We start from the raw sequence: 23,946 nt of genomic DNA on the forward strand, positions 1-23,946 counted from the left end.
AGAATCAAATGTTGGAGAATTTATATCCCGTATAGAAATGTAATTCTGATTTTACATGCAACTCAGTGTGCCAAACAAAAAGAAATGAAAGTACTCTTCTGACTTGGAAAAAAGTGACTTACCAAGATACACCTGGGATCCTTCTAATGAAGTTCCTCCGAGGGAACTATTCATATGTTCATAGAGCTCCTATAAAACATAGACTCAGTTTAGAACACTTTACTATCATTTTAGACACTCATTTGAAACATGATAATTGGGAAAAATTGGTTCTTTAATTGAGGCAGTTTTGCCGGGCCCTATATTTAGAAACAAGCAAAGTCTCTCAGAAACCTTGTCAGTTTCCAGCAAGCCTTCCTTCTCGTCCTCTGTTTTAGAGCTTGAATCATTCACATGGTGGTATGGATTCCTAGGATAACTTCCCCTCTATCTCCCTGCTAAGTAACTAACTGTCCTTCTCTTCCTGGAATCCAGGAGACATCCATGTTCTATACATTCATGACAGACTTGGGAAAAACATGCTATCCATCTTCAGTAAAACAGTCATGCAGTTTTCCTGTTTGGTTTTTTTTTTTTTTGGTGGGGAGGCGGTGGGGATGGGAGTTAGGCTCCAGAAGGCTTATATATAAACATACTGTGCAGTGTATTAGTAAGATAACAAATGTAGAGGAAGCAATATCATAGCAAAAAGGCTATTATCCATTAACAGAAATATTTATATTATAGTCAATTGGAGTCATTATTAAACAGTTTGGTTAAATTTAGTAAGTATGAACTGTACACTTAGGGTGGATCCTTGGCTTTTCAATGTTATGTTTGAGAAAGACTGTCTTTCTTAAACTAATAAATATCTTTCACAATATTAAAGAGATACTTATTTATGAATGTGTCTTCAAACACATCTATAGAGGGGTATATAAGGTTACCTTTAGAATGGAAATTTGGGAAAAATCCTTCTCTTCAAAATATGCATGTGTAATAAGCTGAAGTTTTGCTTGAAGTAAGCCATAAAGAGGCTTAAAGAAAAAAAGAAATTACCATTAGTTTGATAATAGTAAAAAACAAACACCCCACAACTTTTTAACTTGAAGAGAACAAGAAAAAAGCTATTTACCGTCAACTTTGGTGACTTATTATTCATAGCTAAAGTTATTAAGTTTCCTGTTCCAGTTCTGGCTGCAGCTGTAAAGTGCCTGACCTACTCAGAGCACAGGGCTGACAGTGTGGGCAGACTTCCCGGGTCATGTTCCAGACACTCAGCCACTTAACTCTGGGCACTTAACGTCTCTATGTCTGCTTGCTGATGTGAACGTGGGTATATGAAAAGACAGTACATCTTTTGGGGCTGTTCTCAGAATTAAATTAACACAGGTAAAAGCACTTAGTAGAGTATCTGGCATATAGAAAGCACTTAAAAGTTAGCCATTATTATCATAAAATTTAAAACATACTGTTATTCTGCACTGTTCTGCTAGCTTGTGGTGACTTTTAATCATCCTTACAGCACTCAGTTCTTATATCTAGTTGAATATTCATGATTAAATCTAAGTTCATCCTGCCTCCTCCACTTTGTCCTCTTTTGAGGCTTAAAACTAGTCTGTGTCCTCTATAATATTCTATATAATACTCTTTTATACATTTGAACAAAGTTATCTCTTAATTCTTACTTCTCTGTTCAAAACCCTCTTTTATTATTTCCATTCTTTTATTTTTAGTGTTCATTTCTAGATGTTTCTGATTTCTGTGTCTTTTTTAGGATGCAGAGAGTAATGCTGTATATATACTCTAAATACTTAAAACAAGTAATACTGAAAGTTTTCTGCCCTTTAATATCCCTGTTTATACATCATTATTTCTAAGTATAAAATCATTATATTTATATATAATAGACTAAAACGCACTATGCACCTCCAAACATTTTTGTGTAAGCTAGTTCTCTCCATCCCCACGTCTGTTTTATCTGTTTGATAAAATTGGCTTTCCACCCCAACCTTACCACTTAGTAGTTACATGTCTATGAGAGACACTTTTCTCTGAGATAGATCTTTATTTGTAAAATGAGAACAGTAAATACTTAGATCACCTCTCTTCTTATGTGGATTAAAATGACAATTCTATCTAAAAAGTGCCTGGTATAGAATATTTGACATATAGGCACTTGATAAATCCCACTTACTGTTATTAGGACTGTTCTTGAAGAATGATCACTCAGGAAGCCTTTCAACATGTGTCTGCTTTACTATCTGGCATTCCTATGCTCTGGTTGTCTAGCCTAGTATAAAAAAATTAATCTACTGGTGTATATTTTTTCAGGCTACTCTTCTAGAAACTGTGTTCAGGAATCAGATTAGTAATCTACCAGTTTTCTCACATTGGGTTCTTTTATAACCATTCCTTTTCCAAGAGATTATTCTTGCCCTATATTTAAAAATACTATCTTGAAAGAAATATCCTGACTAATCTTATTATATGGTCCACAGTATTAAATTATTATTAGTCAAGCTTTTTTTTTTAAAGCTTAGTACTAAGCAAACTACATTTAAATTGTCTACGGATACAAGAAATTGGACACTTTCAGAATAATTAAACAAAACCATTGTTTTGTTGGTGACCAGGCTAATGAAATATTCTCAATTTTGGTTTAGGTTAATTGCAGAATGTTTGTACTCAGTAATCATATAGATCTAAGATTCAACATGATGGAGATCTGGATTTTTTCCCCCATGAGGGGGTTTGGGGGACTATATTCTCCATGTAGACTAGGCATCTGGTTTTACTGGTAAAGATTAGTATCCCATTAGTAATACAAATGAAACATCATAAATGGTTTAACAGACCTATGAAAATTAACAAATGTTATATGTTTTCTTTTTAAAAAATAAAGTTAAAATGATTATACACTTGCATCTGATCAACTTGTACAAAGAAACAATTAAAAAATACTATTATATAAACAAGATTATACTGTATAGCACAGGGAAATATACACAAGATCTTATGGTAGCTCACAGAGAAAAAAATGTGACAATGAATATATGTATGTTCATGTATAACTGAAAAATTGTGCTCTACACTGGAATTTGACACAACATTGTAAAATGATTATAAATCAATAAAAAATGTTAAAAAAAATACTATTATAGCACAATTCATTATGTCACTTTCTTTCCTCAAACATTGTAAGTTTTTGTAGAGCAAGTTAAGGATGTAACTCTTCATTGCAAAAGAGCCGTGCACTTCTATATTGCCAATAAAATCTGAGTAATTATGATACTTTGAATTTTAGTAAAATATTATTTATCCAGAGTCTTGAAAACAAAACTGGATAAATGAAATATACCAGCCACCTCATTTTGGTCAAGTGTCAACCACCTTCCCCCAAACTGATCTATTAGAGATTTCCTCCCTCTTTCATAGTTTTGAGCAGAGGAGCTGATGAGAGTAAACCTGTTGAAAACTAAGCAAGAGCATAAATAAGCCCCTGACTAATTTTTAATATATCATTGTTTTCATAAATCTCTCATTCTAGTAATACTTTATCCTCAAATAAAAAGCTGCCGTGAGTGTTTAACAAACACATTAACAAGTTATTTGGTCTCTTACCAGCTTGCTTAGAACACAGACACTTTTCTGAACGGTCTCTCTGGTGACATCTGCTTGCCGTACTTTCAATGCCTATTATAAACAAATAGTCATTATTAGAAATATTTCATGGAAATATTTAAAAATCATTGCTTTTCTACATACGATAGCAATCATATAGAAAAAAAATGTCTTGCGTTTAGTTAGATTAAGTATTTATTGAGACTCTCAGAAGATACTTTTGAACGAGTAAGTGTCAGCCAGAGCACTATGTGCCAGAATCTGGCAGGCAATAGGAATTTAACAGTGACAGACAATCTCCACTCTTGAGGAATTTACAGTCTGATGCAAGTATTTATATATAAATTGTCACATGCATAATGCTAATCAGTCATCCTTGCTTCTGGTTTTAAAATGGACACCCCTTCACAGAGACTACTGTTCTGGTGAGAAGGGGATAGTTTAATGCCTGCTTCTCCAGAGGTGGAAGAACCGTCAGCAGTTTTGTTCAGCTGGCTATTCTATGCTGCTGGAGTATCTCCTGGCAGACTTGTACTGTAGCCCAGCCCTATGCCATAACTCAAGCCTCGGTGATTCTGAGGATGACCACATGTGATTTCTGCGGTTTTCTGCTAGTAGAAAACAAGAATTCGATCAACCTCACATAAGGCTGAGAGGGAACTCTAGTGTACTAGAGATGTCCTTGGGTCTGTCCTGAGAACCATGGGGTCTCAGTGTCTTCAGCTGACTATATACTGGTGGTGAGTAGAGTCTTTCCTCAATCTGTTTTCTACCTCTTTACCTTGACTGGATTAATCAATCAGGCCTCACCTTTGTTCAAAGGAAATCAGAGGCTTTCTCCTAAGCTCTGGGGCCCTCTGGTGTCTGGTTTATCCCTCTGGTTATCAGATGAGGATAGACAAACTTGGAGAAAAGGGAAAGCCCAGTATACTCTGGAGTGGACAGACTCAGGGGGTGAGGGAGACAGGCAGTATGAAATGTCATTTAAAGGCTGTCTATGCAGAGCATAAGAACTGTTGTTAATGACAACAGCTTTGGAGAAACAATTTTACTAATGGTTATATAACTTACAGGGGATAAGGGGCAGTAAAGGGAACAGATTTCTGAGAAAGGACAGCAGCTCGATTCATCTCATCTAATGTAAGGGTAACAGTATATGAAGAAATCAAATGCACAATTATCTCAGACTTCTTTATCTTTAAATTCAGTTACTCATTTGAACCACAAACATTTACTGTGTGTTCTATGTTCCAGACTTTGTTCATGGTGGGTTATTTCACAGTAGTTAACTACTTTGGGTATGCGGGAATTTACACCTGCAGTTAACTTGCAAATGGTTCAGGGAAACACACATACATACACAGAGCAAACGTGGTAGAACATTAACAATGGTTGAATCGAAATGGTGGGTATACATGTGTTTACAATTGTTTTAATTTATTTGCATGTTTAAAATATTCATTATAGAAGTTATAAGAAAAAATTTTTAAAGATTTACTAAGTTAATTATTAACCTGAGGAGGCTTTTAAAACGTAATTGCCTGGGCTCTACTCCCAAAGATTCTAATTCAGCCTGTAGAAGAAAAGGCCAGATATGTGTATTTTCAAAAAGTCTCTAGGTAGTTCTAATTAAAAACCATTGTTTTAGAGCAGTGGTTCACACTCTTGCCCACATATTAGAATCACCTGGAGAGCTTTTAATACTCTTGATGCCCAGAACATTAAATCAGAATCTCTAGGGTTGGGACCCGGTCACCCGTAATATTTAAAGCTCCCCAGGTGGCTCCAATGTGCAGCCAAGGCTGAGAAGCTCTCACTACTTCAGAGTAGTAATGATTTCATAAGAGGAAAGACATTTTTACTCAGAAAGAGTACCCCCCATCACAAAAAAAGGGGGGGAAAGAGCTATTACAGTAAGTCAGGCATTACATGGGCACATAGTTTAGGAATGATCAAAATTTTAGTTATAGATAGTTAAGATAACTTGTGAGTAGTTTGCAGCCACGAAAGTACTTTCCACTACTTGTAGGATGCTCCGTAAAAAAAAAACACACATTACCACTCCACTTTTCTAAGTTACATACCAAAGATTAGAAAAATTCAAAGACACCATGAAGTTTAAATACAGTATTCTGAAGACAAATGGAAAATTTAGGTATCACTATCTAAAAACAATGTACAAAATATTATATGATACAAAGAGTTACCAATGTTAACTCAGAAAAACATTCATATGAATAAATTGGTACCATAGAGAAAACAGCTACAGTTTATAAAAATTGAAAAACAATATCACAGGTACCATAAGAAAAATAAAGACTCTATTTCTCCAAATTCTACATCTTAAGCAACCAACACTTAAGGAATCTGTGAGTGTTTTTTGTCATTCATTTTAACTGTTGTACCTTGGCTTCAATTTGTCGATAGCAAGAGATACCATATACAGTGGCTCCATTTCCATTTCTGGGTGGCAAGTGAAAAAACACAGTATCTACGAGATACACAGAAAAATGTAAATACCACAGAGAATTACCTTTATTATTAATGAAATCTGAACGTACTTTAATGCAGTCATTAAAACAAAAACGATGATGTAAAAAGGAACCTATGGAACCCATGTCGCACTTATTTCTAGGATCAAAACCACTGGTTCCTTAGAATTCCTCTAACCACCTTCCAGTGTACACTCATCACAAAAGGCCCAGGACGTTGAATTATAACAGGTCGAATTGAGACTATAATCACTTTTCTCAGAAAATACATACAAAGGCAATCCATAAATTTTGAATAGATCTGAGAAATTCTGGAGACAACTGGCGAAATTTGAACATAGGTTGGATATTAGATGGTATTAGTTAAATCTCTTAGCTGTGGTATGGTGTCAGAAGTTATTCCAGCGAATGATCTTATTCTTAGGAGATGCATGCTGAAGTATTTAGAGGTAAAGTGTCATGATGTTTGCAACTGACTTTCAAACAGAATAGGCAAAACCATACACACATATAAAGAAAATCTGTGGAATATTTGCTCTACTATTCTTCCAACTTTTCTCTATGCTTAAAAGCTTTCATAACAAAAAAGTTAAAAAAAATGACTTGTGAGGTTAAAAATACCGCATTTCAATTTTACGTTAAACTGCATAGTAATACTTCATTTCATACAAAAATTAGTAAGTATTAGAAATACAGGTAACCAAACCAAGTGTAAGCTGGTGTATTGGTAGAGCCTCTAATACCATAAAGTATAATTCTTCATTAAGCCACTCAAACCACTCATTTATACGGTGATAGAAGATTCAGTACTAACATCACAGCACTGCCTTCCTTGAGGGTGCTAACATGCTCCCTGTGCAAGCAAGCAAACTTTTCAGAGAGCACTGCGATGGCAGTGGAGAAGGGTGGAGAAGCAATTCTGGCTGCTTTCAGGTTGGCTTTGCAGGACTAAGCTAATAAGTTTGAGCTACAGCCTTAATCTACAGCTGGTGCGGTAAGCCCTTTAGTATGTCTCTGACAGGAGTCTAAAGTTTAAATGCAAAACTGCTACCAGTAGCAGATGTCCTAATCTGGGTAGCACTTACTTTCTGAACAGGGCTCCTGGCAAAGGAGTGGCCAATGTTCACCAGCCATTACCAATATAAGGCTGACACTCCTCTGGAGATCTCTAGTGTTTGACTAACTAGTCATCTCTAAACAAGCTTTAAATATTTTATGCATAGTCACAATAGGCCAAAGGTCTTTCATTACCAAAGTACTTAGAATCTAAGATGTCTAAGCAAATTAAAAAAAAAATGTGGGAGGGGCACCTACTGATCATTCCACTGTCTGTTTACATACCTTCTTGGTAGTTGTGTGCGCCATCTGGTAAGGCAAGGAAGGGCAAATACTTCCATTCTTCTGGTAAAGTGTGACTGTCGTGTCCATCTCCTGGAATCAGGGGTGGGTAAGAGAATTCAACCTAAAATGGTAAGGAGTGTTAGCCAGAAGGTGGTTGATCAAAGGCAGCATTATATTCTGACAGGCAAAAATGCTTTTAAACTCTGAAAGACAGAAGTAAGGATAAGTCACACTTGATGCCACTTGATATTATCAGCAAACCTATGGTTTAGAAGAGGAAAAAGAAGTAAGAAGGAAAAATTTGTAAGCCTTTTCCCTTTTCTGATTAAAAAGGTGTTTAATTCCAATGTGCACATGAGGGTAGAGGGTAGTGGTGGTGGTCACTGCTGGAGATGTACATTTGGGAGGTGTTATCAAATAGATGGTAATTGAAGACATGGAGCCTAAGAAAAACCGACATCCTACTGAACTGAGTAGGAAAGACCCAACAAAGAAACCTGAGAAGTTGAGCCAAGATCTAGATTTGCTTCCCATCAGTTGGCTCCCTTGCTTCCATGACTTGAAGCTTTGAGCTTATGGCTTTGATGGGTTGTTGGGGGTGTGAGTATTAACCACCACTTCAGATTATTTTTTTCCCCAAGATTGAGAGTTGATCAATGAAAAGTCAACAAAGTCTCTCCAATACTGTGTCCTATAGAAATAACAAAGTTTTTAGTATGTTTCTGGTTTCTGGTTTCTGGCATTTCCCAGGTTTATTAGCATTGCCCCTGTGCTTCTGTTTCTTTTTGTTATTTCAGTGCGACTTGGAGAGGAAGGCATTATTAAATGCTCAGGATTTGGGTAATCATATTGACTTAGAAGTTCTAGGTGTCATGTTTAATTTTCTTTCAAAGTATGTTTAAGCAGGAATTTGTATTGCATTTGTAATATATACACTAAAGCTGGAACAACCTAGGAATGAGAATAACTTTTAGATCCCATCTTTAAGGTGGAAAGACATGATGGCTCATTTTCCCACATCAAGGGAATCAAGGTGCCATGAGGCCAGTCATAAAAAGGCTTTAGAAATGATTATTTTTAATAGGTGATCTAATTCCATACTGAGAATGTTTAAATTTCCCTGCTCCTACCTCCAGAAGCAATCAACATTTCAGTTTGAAAATTTTTTTTTTAAAGTTTGGATTATGGAGTAAAATTCCAATGATTGGAAACTCTTAAGATTCTCTACAGCTTTATCAGATAAATTAGGAAGGCCACCTCCTAACAGGTGCAGAAATCTCAAGGTATTTCTGGGGAACTCTGAAAAGGGGTGATTCACGCAAATCTATAGGTATCACAGGTAAAGCATTTGGCATGGCCTTCCTGGTCTTGAGAGGCTTTTAAAAAATTTAATCTGAGATTTCTTATAAAAGTTCCAGCAAAGTCAATTTTTAAAAAAGCCTATATGATCCCTTACACTTACATAAGCCATCAGGTCAAGTTTATTGAAACCAGTTTACTTTGTAAACAAATTAGTTTGAGTTTGGTTATATTTGGTAGAAATGAGGGTAATTTTAGAAAGGAAAAGATTATGTTTCAGTGGATATTAAATTCTAGTATTGTTAATTAGGGCTTGTATTTACTGCCTAAGACTCACTTCCCAGACAGCTCCTTGCTATTATATTATTGTAAAGTTTAACTGAATTATTAAAAGATACTCTAAACTTGTTTCAGAAATTTAGTAATCTATCTTTGGATGAAGATCAGATGGCTCATGACCTGCAACCAGGAGATTATGTATACTGGAAAAGATATCATTTAAAGGACTATCTCCAACCTAGCTGAAAGGATCCTTATCAGGTACTCTTAACTAGTTTATGGACAGTGAAACTGAAGGGAACTGACTCTTGGATTATTTTTTCCACTTAGAAAGGGGCCCTGCACTGGACTGGCCTATAGAGAGGACTGCTGACCTCAAACTCACCTTATTAAAACAATGCTCAAACAGAAGAGAAACCATCAGCCCAGGATGAGAAGATCCCCTCACCTGGCCAATTAATAATACCTGCTGTGACCCTGGCCATAAATATGAATTTTCTTTTAGGGCCACTCAAGCTCAATCTGAACAAGCAAAATTTCAGCTAAAGATATAACCTCCCTCAGTTGTGGGATGGAATTACATGACTAACACCAAGCTATGATCATTAAGTTTAAGGCCCCCCACTTTATGATGGGAATAATTAAACCACATAGAGGATAACCAGCCTGAAAACACCAGGAAATTGGGCTGGATGCCTTATGAACAATGCCAATAAACAATGTCCCTTAAAAACAAAGACTGGTACAGAACAGAGTAAGTCAGACGACCTGGGGATGCACTGGGCCACACCTCATGGGTGTTCTTGGCTTAAATTCTTACCTAATGACTTTACTAATACTACTAACTATATTACTTGTATTCTACCTATTTTATAGGATAATTGTTTCTTATATTACTAAATGTGTGGCTGAGCCTCTGATAAAATGAGGACTAGGCAACTTGAGGCTTATACAAGAGCCCTCCAGGTGTTAATTTCCTAATCCCCAGAATCTGTCGGTTATTTTACAAAGCAAAGGGACATTGCAGATAAGATTATCTCCAGATGGGGGATTATCCAGGTGGTCCCAATGTAATCACAAGAGCCCTTATAAGAGAGGCAGAAGAGCCAAAGATATTTGAAGATGCTATGTTTTAAGGTACTCTGTACATGGAGGAAGGGGCCATCAGCGAAGGAATGCAGGTGACCTCTAGAAGCTGAAAAGGCAAGAAAATTAATTCTCCCCTAGAGCATCCTGAAGAAATGCAGACTCATCAGCCCCTTGATTTTAGGCCAGTGAAACCCATTTGAGATTTCTGACGTCCAGAACTCTAATTTGTGTTGTCTTCAGTTACTAAATTTGTAGTAACAAGAGCAACAGAAAATTAATACGTACTGCTAAATTTAAAAAGCAAGCAGGATATCAGTAAATACAGAATAATTCTTATTCTGTGATTCCATTTATGCAAGCAATTATACATCTTTGTAAATGGATTAAAAAACATGCTTAAAGATACAATCTATACTTTTAATAAGGGTTTTATCTCTGAAGAGGTGAATAGGGCTGGGAATTGGAGATAAAGGAATATTCCTGTTACACTTTTTTATCCTCATCTTTCTTGGGAAAATTTCAAATTTACAGGAAAGTTGAAAGAACTCGAACAATCTTTTAACTTTCATCTATGTTCACAAACTGCTACTTTTTGGTCACATATGCTTTATCTGTGTGGCATGTAGATGCAACAGAACTTTTTCTAACCCACTCAAAAGTTGAGGATATTATTTACTTTAAAGTAAACTGGTATTTACTTTTAAATGACTGCTTTTACAATTTAAAATGCAGTCAACTCATAAAATTACTATAAATATAAGTGTAGATCCTACATATGCTTGAAGAATTCCATGGGTAAGATAAGGCAGCTTTAGATTCACTTGCACCCAGAGTATTTATAATACCACTTCTTTGGGAAAATGTATTCAGAATTTCAAACAGCTAACTTTTGGGACACAACTTTTTCATTAATTATAGACTGCCTATACTATGTTGACAGCTTTCTAGAATTCTTTTCTTCTGCTGGTTTACTTGCTACCAACAGGTCCTTCTAACTCAAAGCTCCTAAAACCTTGGAATTTCCTGAGTGAGAGGAACATTTTTTGTTATTTATAACAAGAGGCTTTCAACCACACCTGGCTTTATGCTAATGAGGTGATTCTTGATGGGACTAAGTGGCTCCAGGATGGGACCTGCCCTGGTCACCATAAAGGTCAAGCCTTGAGTAGAGGCTAGGTACTTTCAGTTCCACCCTCAACCTGAAGGGAGGGGAGTGAGGCTGGAGACTGAGTTCAATCACCAATGGCTAATGGTTTAATCCATCATGCCTATGTAATGAAACCTCCATAAAACCCCCAAACGGTGAGGTTCAGGGAGCTTCCCAGTCAGCAAAGACTCTGAGGTGTTGAGAGGATAGTGTGCCCAGAGAGGGCGTGGAAGTTCCATGCCCCATCCCACATCCCTTGTCCCGTGCATCTCTTCCATTTGGCTATCCTTTTTAATAAACCAGTAAAGGTAAGCAGTGTTTTCCTGAGTTTTGTGAGCTGTTATAGGAAATTTTAGAACCTGAGTAGGGGGAACCCCCAAACTGTAGCTAAGCTGAACAGAAGTGCAGGTGGCCTGGGGACTTAGGACTGGTGTCCAAAGTGAGAGCATCTTGTAGGACTGAGCCCTTAAACCTGTGGAGTATGATGTTAACTCTGGGTAGTTGGTATAGAATAGGACTGAATTGTAGAGTGGCCAGTTGGTGTGTGGGGAAAACTAAACAAAAATGAATCTATTTCCCAATAAATGGGATTTATAAATCTTTTTTTGGGGGGGGGTAGGTTTGTTTGTTTATTTAATGGAGATACTAGGGATTGAACCCAGGACCCCATGTGTGCTAAGCACATTCTCTACCACTCAGCTATACCCTCCCCCCTTATAAATCTTAAGTTGTATGTTCTTCGTATTTTGCATACTGACTCAGTATTCTAGATGCCTCCTTTCGATATGTCCAAAATAATACAGGCAGATACACAAATCACGGCACAGAGGCTTAAGAGTCTTAAATCGCTTGGAAAATACCTGAGACTTAGATAATAGTTGAATCAAAATGCAATCTAAACAATAGTGCCAATAAAACCAAGCAGTACCACAGAAAGTAAAGGCAGGTATAGTAGGCTGCCTCACTGTACATCTCCAGTTTACATGAAGAGTTCTCCCTGCAGCTGTGCTGTACAGGGTTTACATATTGTACATGGTAGCCCTAAGTATATGTGAAAAATCACTGACAAAAACCAAAGTAAATCCCTAGAGATTAAGAAATATCCAGAATAATTATTATCCAGTAGGGTTACTATTTAATAGTGAAAGTTCACAGCCCAAAATCTAAATTAAATCTGAGGATCAAAGATGGTATCTGGTAGGGCATTAGCACACACAATGTGTAACAGATACATCAAATGTTCCCCTAAAGGAAATATTAAACCATGAAAATTTCAAGTATCTCTCTTGTTATGTCAACCAATACTTATGTGGCAAAATCTATTCTGATCTCAATTAGTAGTAATAATTTACATACTCAAACAACTACAACAGATAAAAGGGAAAAAGAAGACTGGCTGATTTTTAACAAGTGAAAGATGCTCTAATCACAAGGACTAAAAAGGCAATTTTTCTAAATGCTAAATGAACTATGTAAGAAATGGTGAATATGTTTATCCTCCAGAAATGGTGAATATTACCACCCTCTTCCATAGTTTACAAGTCAAACTGGTGCCCTCCAGTCAGATTCCATTTACTTTGTCTTCAGAGGCAAAAGATTGAAAAAACAATAATGAAAAACTACAAAAACAGTAACATAGTGTCCTGGTGTGAACTCTAAGTACTTCAAAACCACCCTTTGTTCACTTTCTAACAATGTAACATCCACTCCACTGTCAGAGCACCATAGCACCAGTAGAAGCCACAATGCTAGACAGCACACAAATTAAATACATCCACGGTCCCCACAGATATGGGTTCAACAGGGCTTACCCAAGGGAAGGAAAGGGCTTCCTGGAAATTCTGAACCAGCTGCTCTGCCTCTCCACTCCCTTTCTAGGCACCTCTTTTATCCCAGAAGCATAGGGTATGTTTTCTTAACAGGTACCAAGGCTCTGTCAAGATGCTTTTCACTTTAAAGGAAACCCTGGATGTAGAAGACATGTCTATTCTAAGATATGTTTTCCCTCCCAATTTCGTGAAGATTTAATACTACAAAAGAACTGGCAGTCTTCCTCATAGTTCTCTTACAAAGTTGGCAGAGCTGAAAGTACAAAGGGATGATAGGAATATGGTATATAAAATTCCTCTAATGCAGGCGAGGAAGAGGATTTATAAAAAACATACAGTGGAATGAAGACTGGTGTCCTGGATGATATGATATAAATGGAACATTATTTAGCCCTGTTGTTGAAAATATATACAAAGATGATATCTAAGCTACAAAAATTATTTTCTTGCAGAAAAAAATTAGAAATTTCCCAACAAATGATTTAAATCAATTTATTTTAATGAACTCTACCCTAGCAATCTTTTACACATCAATTTATTTTTAACATTTCAATACTAGAACTTTTACATAGCAAAAAAAAAAAAATTCAATTTCTAGATATGCACCATACCCACCAAACAGGGTCTAACAAATTATTATTATCACCTGTGAAGGCCATGGGGGCAGGAACGGGTTCCTTAACAACCCTGTAGTCATTTCCGCCTGTGGATACACAGCTAACATACTTTGTGACAATTTGTTGGATGAAGAAAATAGAAGTGCAGAGAGCCATATTTCAAATCTAACTGGACATCCAAACATAGCTGTTTCTGAAGTCAGACTTCTGACAATTTAATTACCTAGAACACCGCCGATCAGGAATAAGTGAGAAAAGCATCTATCGGCCTAACCAGCTATCATGAAGCCCCTGACAGAATACTAAGGAGAATTCTTTAGGTCGTCTTTCAAAACTCATGACTAAGTTACTTTATTTCATACATATTTAGCAGATGTGGTCTCCCAGTCCATGGAAGAAAAGCAGCAACATATGAGATAGCAGGGAGAGGAAACTGAAAGCCATGTTATGTTTCTGGTCAACATGGAGAAGTAACTACTAACTGCTCGGCCATCTCCCTGCCTCTGACTGGCTATCAAAAGCCCAGCTGAGTCAGAGGCACGTGTCAAACACTGTTTAAAAAAAACAACCCCCCCCTCAAAAAAAACCGAGAATGCCATAGCACAACGAGTGACATTTGTTAAGAAGGCAGAATTTCTGCTTCAAAATCTATTTTAACAAGATCTCCACAGGGAAAAAAAAAAAAAAAGGCTTAAAATAGTCTCCACACTCTGAAATGGTGCAAAGTCACAAGGATGTTCTTTACTGCACTATTCAAAATAGCAAAAAACTGGAATGCCATCTAAGTGTCCAAAAAGGAGAAGTTAAAGATTTTGAGAAAATATTGTTTATAATTCAACATTATCAAAGTGGAAGATATTAATAGTCTAGTGTCACACTACAAAAGGCAGGTCAAAAACTTGCTTATATAATACATTTTGGGGAAAAGTTATGTATATTCCTTAAAGTATGGAGAACCAGAGGAATATTCATCCAAGCGTTAAGAGCAGATTTCTCTAGGATACAGGATTTTAAGTGCTAATTTTCTTCTCTATATTTTCTCACTTTTCTACTACAGTGAGTATATACTACTTATGAAAACATATCATTTTTTAAAAGCAGCTGGAATATGATTAAAAATTTTTCAAAAATATCAATTTCAGTAACATATCCTAAAAATATCCTAGAGAGAAACTAAGTTTTTAATCTGAGGACATCTTAACCAAATATAATAGAACCAATTTTTCTCAGAATTACTAGGTAAAGACTCTTCTCCCTACGTCTTCATCTTCCTCTTGTAGTGCCCATTCCCTGATAGACCAGGGTCCTTCTGCAGTCTTCCCTACCTAGCAAAATCTGTCCTCAGCAAAGGATTTGAACCACGCTGATAACAAGGAGAAAGTTATGGATGATATGTAAGCAGTCTACCGGAGATCAAAGACTTCAGCCAAAGAAAGAAATTTAGGCACTGCTGAGCACTTTCTAGCTATCTGGGAAGAACTATAAAAGGACAAAAGAATCTTCCTGATATTTCTAAATTTCCATTACAGACGTTGACCCCCCACCCTGCTTAGCTGTGATGCCAAGGCCTACACGAAAATGATTCCACTGCTGTAAGTATTAAAGTTGCCGCCCTGCAAAGTCAGAGATTTTCATCATTTCAGCATATAAAAAGTATGGCTAAAATAAGGAACAAACCTTCACCAAAATATTAAAGTTCAAGAAATAAAAGTGCTATGGAGGGCCAGAAAATGCAATCTTCTCTCCGGGGTTTCTCTGAGTAGTTAAAAAAATCTTTAGATATTATTCTTCCCTAACCTCTAACTATCCAAAATTGTTTTTTCTGTTTCAAAGACCTGCTTAGTCCAACAAGAATCACAAAAGATACCTCCCCAAGTTTCATCATTGTCACCATAGGATTCCATCGACAGCAGGTGGCAAAACTGCATGCCTGTCAGCCAGCCATCTGTTACCAAACCTGAAAGGGTCAGGGTTTGACACTATTACCCTAACATAAACCAAACCCCACCCCAATCTCCTCATCCCATCCCTGAATTTGCAATGCAGCATCCTGCTATTCAGAGATTTTCTCAGCATCAGCCTACTCAGACCAACAGGAAAATATACTGTTCTCTTCACTGCTTCTAGTTTGCTTTATTCACTGTTGAAACTAGTGCAAACATGAGTTCTAGTTCTTCTATAATTCTACTTTTTAAAGAAGTACAGTCTGGTAAAACCAGTTTATTCAAGAATTAAAACTGCTAAGAATATGAAGACAAATATATGTATGTATATGCATGACTGGGACATTGTGCTGTACACCAAAAATTCACATACTGTAACTGATTGTACTTCAATTAAAAAAAAATAGTAAAAAATATTTAAAACTACCAGCTATATATACAAAACCATGAATCCTATCAGAATAGTGGTCTAAATTCAAGTAATAATTCAACTTTTTATGATGTCACTTTGGAAAATAACTATTCCCTATTGAGTGCTTAAATAAGTTCCAATCTCTCTATGAAAGAACTAAAAAGTTTATTTAACATCCATTTGATTATATTATTTTGCCAAAAATTATGCTAAACTGACAAATACAGCTTATATAATTACTTCCACAAAGCAAGTAAGGAACAAACAAAACTCTGGAACACACAATCTGTAACAAGCAAACTACTACAGAGATGATGTCCATAAGTTACCTCATGTCAATGAGTCTAACTGCAGGTGAGTTTTTAAGGAAGAAGAGTTCTTTGCTAAATATTAAATTTTTTAAAATTTCAGGGGAAGAGTCGAAATGGACAAATACTTCAAAATCATTTGAAATGGTATGGTAGTAATTTAGCTCACTTAAAATGTTCTAAAAGTTAAGTACATCAATAAACTAGAATAATGACTACTAGAAGCTAATAGGTTACTACAGAAATCCTTTCCACAAATTACCCAAATAAAAGTAAAAAAAAAATCAAAAGATAAAGTTAACAGATGTTCATTTCAACTTAAATGAAAGAATTTTTCATTTGAAATACACCTGAAGGCCTCAAAGGTGGAAAAAAACGTAGGAAACAAGATGAACAAATGAACATCTAAATGCCTAGTTTGAGGATCTCCAACACAGACGGCTTTCATCTTGTCCATGTGAAACGAACTGACTCCTTTATCACAGGGCACTTTTATAACATTAGAGACTACAAAAATTTAGTACATTTCCTTAGGTAAAGTTATGTTCAGCAGACTGCTGAAAGGAGTAACTTTTTTAAACAAAGGTTTTACTTCGGCTCACTTAAGCCTTAACATTACACATTACAACCAAGAATGGGAATTTTCACTATGAATAATCTCAGTAGATGGAAAGAACTGTTGATCAACATGACCTGCAGCATTCCGAATACTAGGAAGAGCAGTCTAACAAAGCACCCTAAAACATTCTAAAACAATCTGAAGCAATAGTCACAATTCAATGAGCCATGCACTTTTAATCCTTTACACCTGGAAGTAAATCTTAAAGTGGAGAAGGTAGCTGATTAATCCATCGTGAAGGAAATCTTACAAAATTAGAAAGCCTGAAACACCTGTTACACTGATTAAATGAGAACAGTTTCCAGAACAGTGCTTCTGCCTAAGACTTAAATACATGTAATACAGGTACTTTATATCAAATGTATTTGGATTTTGAAGGGTTAAGAAAGCAGAGTTGTAGGCCATCTAAAATTATTTGCAGATGTGAGGAACACCCTTTAAGAACCATATAACATATATTGGAACTTTCAGTACATTTTCTTGCTATTTTATTTTATAAAAACTATGACAAAAAAGGGAGAAAGTTGGGAAACCAAAAATGAGAGTTGAACAAACTATTTTCCCATCATTATACCTCAGTTGAACATCCTGTTCCAGCTGGATGAACTACCATGAATTAATACAAATTGTCTCCAGCAAGTTTGTTTTGACTGCATTCACTTGTCAATTTCATCAGCCAGCTCAGTGAGAGCCTTTTCATTCATAAGCTGTTGTCTGAGTGGAGTAGCTATGTTAGCAGCCCCTAGACACAACCTGACTACTACCAGAGGGTTTCAAAGAAGTTTTTCAGGTTATCAGCTCACCCATCCTTAAGTCTCTTTAGAGTCCAGAAATCAGTCTCATCTCTCCAACCAACCTCCACCAGAAGAGTAATAGGAAAATAACAGATTACTAATAAGCCAAAATTTTTGAGAAATAGTAATTATTCTGTTAAAATATAAGTGTTTTGGGTCTTGCAAAAGCTACAGAATATGCACTAGATCTAAAAATCACTTTCTTGATCACTGCATTTTGACTTTAACAAGCTATAACAAATTCTCATTTGATTTGCAAAACCAGGTTCTTAGCTCTTCATTTTCTGCTATGAGGTTAAGTGTAATCTTAAAAGGCTTGCTTTCTTTCCGTCAGCGGTAAGAACATAACCAATACTAGATTTCTCATCTTTCATTGCACTGTGGCAGAATCCTCTGCATTCTCTTCCACTCTATCAGCAACCTAGGTGAACAACCAACAAGTATATGTATCCAAAAATAATTGTCTTTGTCTCTGTGAAGCACCTCGTGGATTACAAATATATATATATATACGTGTGTGTGTGTATATATGTATATAAACACACACACACACACACACACACACACAAGGCATGTAATTTTCAATTCTACAACCTAAAAGTGCTACTAAGAGATGCAGTTATGAACACTCGGGATATCTGAGCTTCAATGTTAGTGCTAACAAAGAGGCTCTCCTTACCAAACTTAAGTCAGGCAGCTCTGAACTCTTCTCAGTTAGGCCCTGACTTTTGGACTTCTGTGTTCATTTCTGCATCATCTAATTTTAGCAAGAATCCTCTTAGATGGGTTTAACTAGAAACCCCCTTTACCTCGATGTACTAACTTTTCACCCACTGGCCCCCACTGTGCTCCTTGGCTATAAATTCTCACTTCCCCTTGTATCCAGAATCATGTCCAGTTCTATATTGAGGTCTGTTTCCCAATGTTGCATAGCTTTTCTAAACAAAATTCATTTTTACCGCTAACTAGCTGCGTAAGTATGCTTAAGTCACTTAACCTTTCTAGGTTTCAGTTTACTCATCTGTAAATTTAAGGGAGGTGGAGTGGATCTCTAAAGATCCCTACCAGGCCTACAATTCTCATGAAGAAATCTGGTAGAGGAAAATGAAGTACAGAAAAAATTACTCAATTTGGACTTGCTGGAGGTCATGGAGCAGTTAAGCCAGGACATCATCCAGATCTCCCAACTCTGACCCAGCATGATGCTCATTTTACAAAAACTAGTCACCTTTACTTTAGTGCTGAAACCAAAACCCAGGCAAACCCAGAGAAAGGGTATGACACCCAGGGTGCTGCTTCATCTTACAATCTGTTGTTCAGTGTTTTTTAATTCATAAGCAGCATTACATTTGTTTCATAAATCATGTTTCTCTTCTGGGAACATATATCATATTACTTTTGCCAATAAGACAGGCAGAACACATAATAATTAATCTTGACTCTAGGTGACAGCAAATATTAAGAGATTGTACTCTATTTCCTACCATTATTTCCTTCTTTTTTGCCATTAAACATTCCATTCAGTTTGGTTGTGAAGTGGACTCCACTTCTTTACCCTAAAAGACTCCGAGATATCACGTGGCTCAGCTGAGTGAACAAACTTGGTGCTGAGACAATTCTGACTCCACCAAGATGGTTTTACTTCCTCCAAGTTTCAGTTATTTCACCCATATTCACAAGGTAGGTTATGAAATGACAACTAACATCAAAAATGTGAAGTTTTAAAGTATTAAAAATCTAATGAACACTGTATTTACATGCCATGGTATAATAATCTCAAATGTCTATTTTCTTACCTCTAAATATAGGGCCACATTAAAAAAATTTTATTCTACTGCTCCTGCTTGGAATTTTTTAAAATACCACACTGAATAATGCCACTTCCTCCTTGGTATCTTTCTATGCCATTTTTACCTGAGGGACAAGGAATATGATACATTTTAAAGTTAAGCAGTCTTTAAAACACATACAAACACAACTATCCTTTCATCAACACTCCCTTCATCTTTCTTTCACTTTTCTGTTATCATTCTCTAACGAACTTAAATTTTGTCAATAAAAGTCCTGTAAAATGTTATTTTCTGTGAAACGCAAGAAACAAAATGCTGCATGACCTAATGATAGTAACCGGTATTTTTAACACTGTAAGCATGTCAATTTACTGTTCACTAGCACATTATGACATCATTGCCTTCCAATGTTTGCTCTCATTAAACAATCCTGTTTCCATCTTTGTTTCCTTGCCTTCAATACATAGATTACAAATGTCGTATTGTTCTCGTTCACCATTTCAGTTAAGAAGCTTGAAACTGACTTTGTATTTGCACGTTTCTTTGCTCGGTAAATAACACTTTTCATCACAACTGAGCTGGAGAGGTCAATCTCTCACAAAAAGGCAGGAACTGAACAAGATCAAATAGCAACACCAAGGCCCAATAGGAAGGGAGGCGGAGTCAACACACCACCTAACACGACGGGTTCTAGGGCTTCCATACACAGATAAACAAAGGAAGTGGATTTTCCCACGGCGCCGCATGTGCTTCAACCAACCTGAGGCACTCGTGTGGAAGCCCACAGCTCATTACCTTGAAAACGCTGCCCAGGTGCTGAATCTTTCTAAAGGATCCCACTACAGGTGGACACCCAGAAAGTCAACGGAGACAGAGATGGATGGGGAAGAGTGGCTGACCTTCCTACCACACCACCAAAGAATCTAAGAAATATCTACCAACACTGCGACACATAGCTCCTCCGCCGCTCAAGATACAATTTTCAAGGGCAGGAGAAAGGGGGCGTGGGGGTGGGCTTCAGGTGGGGCAACTGCGCGGAGCTAGAGAAAGGAGCCAAGTTCAGGGGCAAAGGGTCGCGGGCTCTGTAGGGAGGGCTCCACAGAGCCAAGGGGAGTGCGTGCCCGGGGCGCGCGAACGCCCGAACGGCCGGGGGCGGGCTCGGGTCCCTTCCTCACCTGGCAGCCCTTCTTGTGATGAAAGCCGACCACCACGATGTGCAGTACGGGCCCCCGAGTGGCGCCATCGCCGCCCCGCCCCGCCTTCTCCATGGGCAGCCGCCTCAGGCCCGCACCACGACGACGTCAACCGCAAAGAGCGGCGGGCCAGGCAAGCCAGTGATCCCCAGGAGGATGGCGAGCGGCGGATTTCAGGCGTCAGCGAGGGCGCCGCATGAGGACCGCGCTGGGGGCCGGGAGGAGCCCGAGGCTGCTGCAGCTCTGCGCCGCCCCCCGGGCCGCGGCCGCGCTTCCCTCATCCGCTTCCGCTGCTTCCGGGCCGTCACCTGATGCGGCAGCCGCCGCCGGCGAGACGGGACTGGGCAGGACCCGGAGGGAGCTGAGGGGCGGAGCGCCGCCGGGGTGGGCGGGGCCTGGTGGGGCGGCCCGGCACACCTGTCCTTGGTCACCGCTTCCCCGCGCATCACGATTCCGCCTCCTCTGCCCTCGCTTTCTCCTCCTCAGAATCTTGGTCCCTCCCCACCTCTTTCCTCAGCGTTCCTTCCTATTTTTGGTTCACTTTCCGAGTATCCAGTTCCTTCACTCTCTCCTTCGCCGCACTGGCCTAGGGTTTCTCTGCCCTTTACTCTTAAATTTTGGTAACAGGGAGGACTGTTGGTGCGGCTCTGTAGTTGTGTATTCAAACCTTCAAATCACTACTTACCCAGGGTTTCGCTTGTACTTCGTTCTAGGTTTTTTCCCCTTATTTAAATATTATATATAGGAGTTTGGAAGCGTTTTAAGGCCTGAAGCAGAATACCGTTGAAAAGAAAGGAAATTTACGGAGAGACCTGTAAAATGATTATTCTAGTACTGCTATTTTAAAAAACATATCCATTCTCCATTTTTCTGGGTTTAGTACTCTAGTCAGCACAAAATACATGGGGTCTGTTATCACCAGGGTTATTTTATTTCCTTACTGACTGTACTGGTTCAATTTTTTCAAAAGAACCATTGAATCTCATTCTATGTGAGTTTAAAGTGAATAATGGAAATACTAATAGATTTAACAAGTCTTATCCAGGGCAGTCTGGGGATAATCTAAAGGATAGGTGACTACTTCAAATAGTTTTCGCAAGTCTTAGACTAACTGGCTGTGAAGTTTACCATTACAAGTTGCATATCTCAGTTTAGACAACTTTAGCAATTAATACTTCTACTTCCAGCTTTGAAATTTAAGGACCTGCATTCTAATCTAAGGATAACTGAGAAAAACAGTGAACTTCTTATAATCTACTTTCTATGATTCAGTAGAACTTTTTTCATGCATGTCAAGCTCATGCTCTGTCACTGAGCTATACCCCTCTCCCCTCAGTAGAATTATTTTAATGCTAGTAAAAATACTGTAGAAATTTTTCAGAATGTTGCTACTGTTTCTTTTATGTATTATAAAATTCTCGGCCTTGGTGCAGAAATGTGTGTGAAACTTTATTATTCCATGTATACAGAACATGTTACTGTTTTCTTTTGTCTGTCTTGACATTTTCCACAATTGGCATAGCTAAAACTAAAGTGTAATTGAATATCTTTTTAAAAAGATCTAAGGGCAGGGCATCTCAGAACTCTGCATCTACAGTGAATGCTGATTGCTTAATTCATTGTGCAGAAGACCCCAGTAACAGCTTTGTAAAAATCTGTGTCACTTTGCATCCTAGGGCCTCCAACTAAGATTAAATAATTTATTCACAACTTTTATGCTGCTTAAATGTTTAAAAATATGTCATTAAAATAAACTACTGAAATAAAAATATGTCAGTTAAAATAATGATATAAACAAAGAAGATCTGTTACAGGGAAAATTGGGAGAGAAAGTAAGCAAGGGGATTTCCAGAATTTTTTCCAAGTCTAATAATACAGACCAGTTCATTTAACAGTTTAGAATAACAAATTTTACATTGGTTTTTAATGAGTTGTATTAATATAAAATAAATTCATTAACAAGATGTCTATAATGTTCTCCTTTATTTTAAAAAGTATTAGAAGGAGATGATTAAGATTGGAAATAGCAATCTGAGATAATGGAATCCTTTCTGAACATTATTTTGAAATATTATTTGCTTTTATTTAAAAAAATGTTTTTTAAGGGGTAGATAATTGGGTTTATTTATTTATTTTAATGGAGGTACTGGGGATTGAATGCAGGACCTCCTGCATACTAAGCATGTGCTCTGCCACTAAGCTATACTCTCCCCTCTTTGGGTTGTATTTTTATGATGACATTTAACGCCAGGGAAAAAATTTAAAATGCTTTTCTGAACACACAATACATTGAAGAGCTTTTTTAGTTACATGTATTTTATGATGAATTACAAATTCTATTTTGTCAGCTCTGTAAGAGCTAACAGGAGAAAAACTCTGGAGACATAGAGCTAAGATATTGTTTTAAATTCATTAAAAATGAGCTCTCCATCTGGAATTGGCCTGTTGTTTCATTTTGTGTCTTGCCTCAGGAAAGAATGCAATAAAATAAAACCATTCCCTTCCTGCAATCTCCACTAACCCTACTGTGTAAATGAATTATATCTCCTTTTTTAGAATTTAAAGAGACTTTCTTTATTCTTCTTCAATAGTATTGAATATTGCTAATGTTAATTTTGTTCTTCTAATGAATTTTGACTTTGTTAAAGCATATTTTTCTGAATTTTAAACTCTACCAGGTAGCAACAATGCTTTGAATTTAGTCCCTACTCTCATTATGGTATGATGAAAATAAAACATGAAGTCTCAATTCTTGTTTTATTTTCATCAAACAGCAACAGAAAAGGGCTTCACAAAGAAATTTGGCATTTGTCTTTGGCATCATATGAAGATTTAAAGAGGTTGTTAAGGGATATGAGTGAAATAGAATAAGAATCAATTTAAAGAACATTAGACATTATAGTACACCTGGAACTGTGATAGGCAAAGTGCATTAAAGAAATAGAGGTAGGGAGGATATGGCATGCACAAGGTCTTGAGTTCAATCCCTGGTACCTCCATCAAAAGAAAAAAAATCTCTGGTACCTCCATCAAAATTAAAAAAAAAAGGAAACCTGATTACCTCCCCCCAGAAAGTAAATAAATAAAAATAAATAAACATTCAAAAAAAAAAAAAAAAAAGAAAAGAAAAGAACAACAACAAAGAAAGAAAAAAGAAGAAAAGAAAAAAAGAAATTGTAAGCAGATAGGGT

General features: G+C 37.1%; 1 protein-coding gene across 2 annotated transcripts in view; it reads right to left on the reverse strand.

Moving 5' to 3' along the window:
- AVL9 (AVL9 cell migration associated) overlaps window positions 1–21,495 on the reverse strand; it is a 46,511-nt gene extending 25,016 nt beyond the window's left edge. Inside the window, exons 1-6 of one of the 2 annotated variants that reach the window (XM_010971584.3) lie at window positions 20,738–21,495; window positions 7,437–7,557; window positions 6,009–6,094; window positions 3,604–3,675; window positions 927–1,016; window positions 123–189 (exon numbers count right to left, since the gene is read on the reverse strand). In XM_010971584.3, coding sequence (XP_010969886.3) covers window positions 123–189; window positions 927–1,016; window positions 3,604–3,675; window positions 6,009–6,094; window positions 7,437–7,557; window positions 20,738–20,830 — 529 coding nt within the window. In that variant the 5' untranslated portion in view covers window positions 20,831–21,495. The remainder of the gene's footprint in view (window positions 1–122; window positions 190–926; window positions 1,017–3,603; window positions 3,676–6,008; window positions 6,095–7,436; window positions 7,558–20,737) is intronic. The other variant, XM_074367266.1, reaches the window with a different exon arrangement.
- Between the last annotated feature and the right edge of the window lie 2,451 nt (window positions 21,496–23,946).

Source organism: Camelus bactrianus, chromosome 7 (assembly GCF_048773025.1).
Source record: "Camelus bactrianus isolate YW-2024 breed Bactrian camel chromosome 7, ASM4877302v1, whole genome shotgun sequence".
NCBI lineage: Eukaryota > Metazoa > Chordata > Mammalia > Artiodactyla > Camelidae > Camelus > Camelus bactrianus.